At 38.7% G+C, this 8,954-nt stretch overlaps 1 protein-coding gene across 1 annotated transcript; it reads right to left on the reverse strand.

The window, feature by feature from the left end:
• Nucleotides 1–2,489: 2,489 nt before the first annotated feature.
• On the reverse strand, nt 2,490–7,240 carry ptmaa (prothymosin alpha a). The gene is made up of 5 exons (XM_077198760.1): nt 6,335–7,240; nt 3,890–3,958; nt 3,679–3,769; nt 3,465–3,538; nt 2,490–3,364 (listed from the first exon to the last, which is right to left on the reverse strand). The coding sequence occupies exons 1-5, from the start codon at nt 6,377–6,379 to the stop codon at nt 3,326–3,328; spliced, it is 318 nt and encodes a 105-aa protein (XP_077054875.1). The 5' UTR covers nt 6,380–7,240; the 3' UTR covers nt 2,490–3,325.
• Nucleotides 7,241–8,954: the final 1,714 nt, after the last annotated feature.

Consider the following 8,954-nt stretch of genomic DNA (forward strand, 5'->3'; position numbering starts at 1 on the left):
TGAGAACCACTGCGTTAGTATACTGAAGTATCTTTACTGTGTCACGAGACCACTGACAGCCATATTTACAGGATGTGAAGAGTAACAGGAACAGTGATAAAAATCTTTCAAACAAGATCAGAGACAGTCCCAAGCGTGGAACATCTAATGGTAAGTCAAATGAAAGTCTGCTTGTTAGCACAAAGATTTTAACAGCAGTGCTGTTGATCCCACCAGTGTTCTTACTGTAATTATACTTTTACTGTGTAATCATACTAAACAATCTGTAATTGTTTATGATCATTGTTAATTGTTAATGATTAATAATAATTACATTATATTTAATTACCTGTCAAATGCTCTTTGTCATAAGCCCTTGATGTCTGCTTGTGGACACATATTGCAAAGAGTGTGCAAATGGTATAATTCATTTAGACTTTTTGAACACTATTGATCTCTATACCCCACTGAACACACTCAACAATGACCTGCATGCAAAATCAATGTGTTCTAAATGTGTGCTCACACACAAACCGTGATTGATAGTTACACCTTCACCCTGTTATAAATAAAATAACACTGACATCTAATGCACAGGACTGCCACTTTATTAAAACAAATGTACATTCAGAATCATTAGCCAACAGAATCATTTAGACATGATGAACCTTTGATGGCTCTCATGAGAACCCATACTGTAAGTCCTGTCTTTCTTTCTTACTTTTTTTTTTTTATTATTAAAATCCAATTAGTTTTATCATACTTAGTGACACCCTTATGCCCTTAAAGTTCATGAAAAAGCCAATGACTAAGCCTCTTGAACCAACAGAAACATATTTAACAAATTATCACTTACAGCCCCTGAAACACTTTATAGATAAGAAATGCCCAAATCAGGGCCTGTGGGCCAAAGTTTCATTTAAATTAATTTTTCAATTGAAGTTGATGAATGAGATGAATGCATAAGATCATTTGCTTAGGACATTTTATTTGTTCTCTTCTTAACTTTTCAAAAACACATCTTTTAACGACTACTGTCAACAAGTATTTTTACTAGTTCATCGGGCAAGTGTCATCTTGTATCCTTCTAAAATGTGTTCACAGTGTCTTTCTCACCACATTGTATATATAGAGGGTCCACCTTTATGCAGGTCAATGCTTGTTGGAAATGAATCATCACACCAGAAAAAAAATAATACTCTGGAATTGATTCAGATCCAACTTACTTATATCTTCATGTTTTCCAAGAACGATTAATTTCCACACTCCCTGATTTCACTCGAGAAGTTTCCAAACTCCCCTAAGCATTGATCATCTGCTCTCTCATAAATGTGCTTGTCTCCTTCATTGTTGAAAGCATGATGACCCTGAACTCTGTCTCTTGTTTCACCTGGCACCTCATCGTGATAGTGTATCCTCCTACTTGTGGCACTACTTCCTCTCCCTACTTCCTGTTCATTAAATCTGGCTTGTTTCTAAGTAAAGTTAACTTTGTTTGGGAAGCATCCATGTGAGACAGGCAGAATAGTGTGTTTTCTCATAAATCATTAAATAGAACTGACCAAGTGAACACACAATATGCAGTGTGAGACCAGATCACGGCTTGAATGTCCAGTGAGTGAGCGTCTATACAGCAGGTCACATTTTAATTCTCCATTTAGAGTTTGTCACTGGTGCTCATGATTGACAGTTCTACCTCTAACAGTTGTAAAATATCAACTCTTCTTTCTGGGAGGTCGTAGAGACCCACCCCATTACCCCCCCCCCCCCCCCCCCCCCCCCCCAAATCTCTGAACTTTACACATTGTTATCTTTCATAACAACTTGTTATCTTTTCAGTTGTGATCACCTCATGAAACAGTGGTTAAAATCACTATATTCAGTCAGTAGCTAAAAATAGCTTTCAATATTGAAAATTCAAAGTTCAATATCTCTCCAGCTTGCCATTTCTAAGAGGACTTTGTGATTTTGATGATCTGTACTACAAAACCCTCATTGATAAATGCTACACTGAACACTATACTTGTCTTACAAATTGCCTTCTTTATGGAATAACTACACTTAAGAGTTTAAGGTGGTAGTGGCATTTGACCACTACTTTCAAATAATGTAAAACTTTACTTTCAAATTAAGTAATCAGTTCTCTTGAATCATTTCCAAATACACTTTTGATGTACATGTTATAACACACACACACACACACACGTTGGGTTTTCATGTTTTATGGGGACATTTCATAGACATCCTGATTTTTATACTGCACTAACTGTAATCTCCTCACCATAAACTTACCCATCACAGAAAACTTTCTGCATTTTTACATTTAATAAAAAAAACAAAAACATCACTTAGTATGGTTTATAAGCTGTTTTGGGGACCAAAAAATGTCCCCACAAGGACAAGGATTTCGTATATTGCCATCTTTGTGGCGACATTTTGTGATTTACACACACAGTATATAACGTGGCCTAAAGAAATGTGAATATAAATGAAAGAATTCACACAGTCAATTTTATTTAACATAATATAATTTATACCAGATCTTGGAGTCTTAAAGGCCTGAATAATTTACATTGATGTACATTTACTTTTGACAGGCTGATGAAAAACATGAACTGCATCTGAAGATAATGCTGGTTCAATTATTCTTGCCCATACAGCTCCAACATATAAAAAAAAAAAAAATTCATGAAAAGTCATGAAAGGATTTAAAAGAAAGAAAAAAAAAACCTCACAAAATAATTTTCGGTTTATTGTCGCACAACAAATTTCACACATACATCAAACAGGCCACAAATAGATAGCAATTAAATGGACAAGAAAGAAAAGAAGAAAAATCTTTTCTTTTGGCCTTGCCCGCTCATACAGTCCAACTACGTATGATACAACTGATGTACATACACAAAGTTACTGGAATGCTTTGAATTAATGTTTTTTTTTTGGATGTTTTTTCTGTAATTTTTCGTTTCTTTTTTTGCTTTGTACTTTTACAAGTTTCTTTTGAGATAACATGACATGGTCAAACCACAAGTAAAATCTATTTCATAGAGAAGCATCAACTTCAAAGCACCGTTTGGTAACCAGAGATCACTGTCAAAAATGGCTGACCTCCTAACAATATGTACAAAAATATAAAATGTAAATAAAAATACAAACAAATTTTTCCTTTTAAAGTATTTTGTAAGAAGGTAGAACTTTGAAGTCTTGGTTGTTTCTACAAAATCTGCAGTTTGGTGTGTGTGCACGGATGCTGAACTCTACTTGATGATGACCATGTTTGTTTTGCCTCCCCCAGTGGACAAGTTCAGGAAAGGAGGGATGAGAAGATTTCCAGCAGAGAAGCTGCTTACACATCAGTCTTTTGCTTCTTAGGTTCAACATCATCCTGAAAAAGGTGGCCAGACATAGTTAAAACACTGCAGTTATGAGGTCAGATTTATAAACTTTTCTTATGAGGGTTTCAATGACATGAAGTGCAAACTTACCTCATCTTCCTCATCCTCAGCTGCTCTTTTTCCTGTGCCACCCTCAGCCTCATCATCTTCATCATCATCATCACCTATAATGTGGTTCATTCTTAGTAAATCAACGTTGTTTATATGCTTTGGTTGCCAATGCATAAGTGGAGCTAAAGCAGCATGTCTACTTCATTCTCACCAGTCTTATTCAATTAGTTTACCTGCATACTTAAGGCCTTACCTTCTACATCATCTTCCTCATCCTCTTCTTCAGCCACATCATCGTCTTCCTCATCTACTTCATTTTCTGGATCACCATTCTCCTCATTTTCCTAAAAAAATAAAAAAACCTTATGAGTTATCATGGATACCAAAGGTCATTTGATACATTTTACAAGTAGTAGGCCTACTGACGTTGTGGGCACTAAATAAATTAAGTTGCGGAAACTTACAGCCTTTCCATTTGCAGGGACATCCTTTCCATTTTCTGCCTCCTCAACCTGTTTCTTTTCTTTAAGGTCCTAAATGAAGAAAAACAAATGATTTGTAATTGCTTTAGTTACTTACCTAGGATTTTAACTAGACCAGTGCCGAATTTATATCCTCTCTTATTCGTGGAACGTGCTCTAGTTTCACATTTGAAACGCGACACTTCCACAATCTTTATTCATTGGATGCCTGTCTCTTCCATCCCCGCCTGGTTTAATGACCATATTGAGGTGTTGTAATTTGATACGTCGATGGCGTTACCGCCAATACGCGCTGTAGTTCAGTTTATAATCCACCTCATTGCTCTTGATAAAGACACGCCCGCTAAAAAACTACAACCCCCAGATTACAATTAGTGAATATTTTAACTCAGCCAATAAGAGCGCGAACTTGACCAAAGAGAGGCAGGACCGATAAGCCTCAGAGAAAGAGAGCGAGTGAGAGAAAGAGAAAGAGAGAGAGAAAGAGAGAAAAAGACGGGGGGGGGGGGGGGGGGGGACAATAGCGTTGTGCATTTGAGCCTTTAACAATCCGTTTTTCGAGCACTATATAGCCGTGCCCTCGAGAATGGCCATTATTATCAAGAGAAGCCGTTTTATACATCAAATTATTTGTTTTAAAATGCAGACTTTTCATCTCTCTGAATACCACAGGATGTGCTTCCATGCACCAGCTCGCTCGAATTAATAAATGTAGGTCATAATCATCAGCTTCTAAGCCGGTTAGCGTCTATCACGCCTGCAACGCCTTCTCACACAGTCACCATTACATGCCGCTTTGTACCACCACTGAGCGTCAATGAGCCATACATGAATAATGAACATATGCCATTATCTCTACAGCATAATACTGACCCATATATCGATCAAACGAACAGCGTGGGCTTTGACCTTATAGCCTGAAGCGGAATCATCTCCGTTTTTCATAGGCAAACTTAAGAAACGCAGGCTTATCGATTTGCCTACACTACAGGACGCAAAAAAAAATCCTAACAAAGGACAAACGGGTCAGAAATGTTGTGCCCACAGCTGGTTGGCGAGTCCAGCGATCCTTATATGACATCAGTAGAGATTGAGCACAACACGCTTGACAAGTACAGCGGAAAACGATCGTTTAGGTTGATAAACTGTACGGGGCCGTTCACACAGCACACGTAACGTTACTCAAGCGCACAAGCAGCCAGACGGAGCTCAACGGAACGAGATACGTTTTTAAAAGTTAAACGGAGCCACTGCGGCGCTCATGCATGAAACGGTAGAATAACAGCGAGAAACTACCTCCAAAGACGTATGTCTAGCACATGTTTAGATTTATAAACAATGAAATAATAGAGCAGCTGCCTGTACGGATGTCCTTTAACTTCGGGTTTCGCGCTCACCTCCTGAGCTGACCGCGGCACCGCGCGCTGCAATATGAACCCATTCAGTCAGCCTGACTGCAGCATCCGCAGCGGGGTTTCGCGGGACAAGTTTACACACAAACTGACATCGACCATAAAAGTCATTGAATATTTCGATAGCCGTCGATACAAACTAAACCGTTTTTCCGTGCACAGAAAGAGGGACCTTTTTTCTTTGATCTGAGAAATGATCACCCATCCTGGCACTTCTTCTGTAGTAGGCAGGTAAACTATAGCCCAATAAAGCTCATAGCTTAAGTAATTTGATCAATAATGTATGATGAACTCTCAATTTCACAACAAAAAAGCGAATTACAACCCGAACTTGACAGAACTTAAAAAGCAACGCGACCTAACGCTCGGTAAAGTCCCCGTAAATCTGAGACAGGTTGGCTCTGATGTTAACAAGGTATTCTAAGATCAGATTCTGTTTTCATAACACTTGTAACATTGGTCAAACATAAAGGAAAACGCGCTTTATTCACAGTGGCATCATGAATCGTGAGGGCTGCAGTAACGTTAACTTGTGTGACAGATCGGGCTGCTCGCTGACGAATCACCGCGTCTCGCGGACTGTACGAGGCACCTTCAATTATTGAGTCTACACGAGGTAATAAAGAAACTTGTGCAACAAACCATATAAGCAGAGTACAGATAGTGCTTACGATTATCTGCGTCCATCTCTCTCACTATGTTTTTCAAAGAGGAACCGAAAAACCGCATGCATAAACAAAGAACCCGCGCAGAATCCGAACAAAAAGCCTTTTAATTGCAAATGTCTCCGTAAAGAAGCCCAACTTCAGAGCACCTAACGTTTTACAATCCACGGAGTCCTCAAAGTGTCAGTGAGCGGTCAAAACGTTGACCAAATGTGCAAACAGTGTTCCAATAATGCTGTATCTTGATTTCCATGCTAAAATTCATAATTTATAAAAACCCGTTTATTCAAATGAGTAGAAAACACAGCATCTCTATAAATCAGGGTAACTTATAAGTTAAGTTGCATTACCTTGGCGGAGACTTCCGAGCTGGTATCGACTTTTGTGTCAGCCATTTTCCCTAAATTTTAAGAATATAATGGGGTCTCGGAACAAAATAATATAAAGAGAAATACGAGATTTGTATAATTTAAAAAAAAGACTATTAAGCGTCTGTAGCGAGCTCACACAGGCGGTAGAGCTGTTAATATAGAAGACTAGGCGGAGTTTGGAGGCGGGTGGTTTTCGGTGATTGGCCAGTGAGGAAAAACTGCGCTCTTCTGATTAGTTAAGATGGAACAATAGACAGTATTTCTACAAAGTCGAACTCCGCCTCCAAACCAACCTCTGACTCATTTATGTGTGGAATAACTGTCGATCCATAGGCCTTCTATCCTGGTCAATCTCCCCTTGATGGATGGCCTAGATGGGCTCATCACTGTTAAAAAATAAATAAATAATACTTGTATTTAAGTAATTAATACTGCCCTGAAATCTATAATGGTCCAAATTGTCTCAAACACTTATTTTTGCTCATAGAGAGCCGACGAAGTCTTGAGTTTACATTTTTGTAATGTTCTCTCTCTCTCTCTCTCTCTCTCTCTCTCTCTCTCTCTCTCTCTCTCTCTCTCTCTCCCTCTCTCCATATGGTGACATATGAAATTTCATTACATAACCACTGATCACCTCGTTACTCGTGTCATAATTTCGCCATAAAAAAATATTCTGTCAATTTCTTTGAAAGGGTTAGTGTAAACTATCCAGCAGTGATATTCGCATCTAATTGATATGTAAGCATTGAGGTTAAGAGTACTGCTTACCTAAAGTCATCCTGTTTATTTTAGGTGGCGCATAAACTTTTGCTCTATCTAAAAGAAAGGTCACGCTCAATGAATATAATATTGCGGCAGTTAGTGGACGCTCCACTGGTGAAACCTGCTCAACATTAGAGTGACAGTTTCAAACCCCGCCCCTTCACTGATCTTTACACTGGGTACATAAAAATATCATCCTGGGTCTGAGACCACTGTTGTGATCACTTATTGAGATGTATGAGATCACTTATTGAGATATAAAAAAGTAAGGAAGAACGCCAAATAATATGCTGCCAGTTCTAGCTATAAGAGTAAGACAACAATCATATTCGCGATTTTTTTATAAGATGCTTGACCGAGATCTTGTTCTTATTGGCAACCACGGATGATTTGGTGGGCTAGTGAAGGATAATGGATATGCTCATCAAAGCGCTTTATAAACATTACCAGTGATGTTTTGGCATTTCAAGCAATTTAAAATCTTCACGCTGCAGGGAAAATACAATGGTGTACCTCTGTACCTCACCAACATGGCCGATTGAAATACCGTATGTCGTCTTAAAGTCTCCTTATTGGCTGATTGGGCCGAACGAACACAGACTTGACGCTTTGCGAACGCTGATTGGTTGGTACCAACGTCAATCAACGGAAGTATCTAGTCCTATTTAAAGGTGCTAAAGAAAACATGGAACTGGAATATACTGTATTTTCCCTTTATTTCTCCCGTTCCATGTCAAGGACAGATAAAATGTGTTAACAAATAGGCCACACGTTCAGGATTAAATTTTCACAGGGTATGTGGGGAAATTACTAACAGATTATTCATTGTCACATTTATAATAATTTAGCATACGCTTTTATTCCAAGAGACTTCAAAATGAGAAACACCAAAGGCTATTTATCCCGCAAGAGTTAACAATAGTCCCAGTGCTGCAATGGCAATTCAAGTGAGAGGAAGCTGGAGTAGTAGCTTAGAAGCTAGAGTAAAAGGAAGTTTTTGTTTTTTTACAATAAAGTTTGTTTGTTTATATTTTTATATAATAATTTATTAATCATTTTGGAAATGTAACTTTAGCCCACTGTTATGACTTTAATTCAGAGGTGTGAGGAGTAGCCTACCTGAAAATCATAGCTACTTGAGCAAAGTATGTAGGCCTATACCTTATACCGAAAATTACTCCATTACAAGTTACAAGTCAACAATTCCAATACGACTTTAGTAAAAGTCTTGCCCCAGGTTTCACAGACAAGACTTAAGCTAGTCCCAGACTTAAAGCAGCACTATGCAGGATTTCTGTTTTTGTCTAACAGCGATCCCTAGAGTCGCTGTAGAGTACTTGTATTTAACGTTACTGTCGTAAACACCACTCACGCAGAGCGTATCTGCACTCACGGCCTCTGCACTTCATAATAATAAAGTACCCTACCGCGTTAGGCTTACCTGAGCCTAAATGCCAGATGACACCAATAAAGTGTATCATGTACGTCGCATTATTTCGCAGGGCTCTCAAGTTTTGAAGACAGGCAAGAGTGACATTCAGCCGACAGATACATTTTTGTCATTGGTTGTTGCGTTAAATCTTGCCCAGATACAATAGTGCTATTTTCTGATTGGCTATTTTGTAGCTGGACGAACAACACCAGAGGAGACGCGCTTGATTCCTGCCGGTTCCACAGTGAGAGCGGCGCAGCCAGAGTTTTGGCATATTAAATATATTACAAATATATTCTTTCAGCGTGAGAAATACAATGTGTGGCGGGAGAGTGTGACAAAAGACCGAAATGAGTGACTGTCACACTCAATGCGTGACACTTGAGAGCCCTGATTTCGTAACAA

The sequence above is a fragment of the Siphateles boraxobius genome, unplaced genomic scaffold (genome assembly GCF_051911475.1).
Source record: "Siphateles boraxobius isolate OS27281-9 unplaced genomic scaffold, OSU_SipBor_1 41, whole genome shotgun sequence".
Taxonomy (NCBI): domain Eukaryota; kingdom Metazoa; phylum Chordata; class Actinopteri; order Cypriniformes; family Leuciscidae; genus Siphateles; species Siphateles boraxobius.

Coding starts and splice junctions, on each gene's coding strand:
- ptmaa (XM_077198760.1), bottom strand. CDS start 6,379: ATGGCTGACACAAAAGTCGATACCAGCTCGGAAGTCTCCGCCAAG. Junction 3,770..3,889: donor TCCCTGCAAATGGAAAGGCT/GTAAGTTTCCGC, acceptor TTATTTTTTTAG/GAAAATGAGGAGAATGGTGA. Junction 3,539..3,678: donor TGAGGAAGATGATGTAGAAG/GTAAGGCCTTAA, acceptor ACCACATTATAG/GTGATGATGATGATGAAGAT.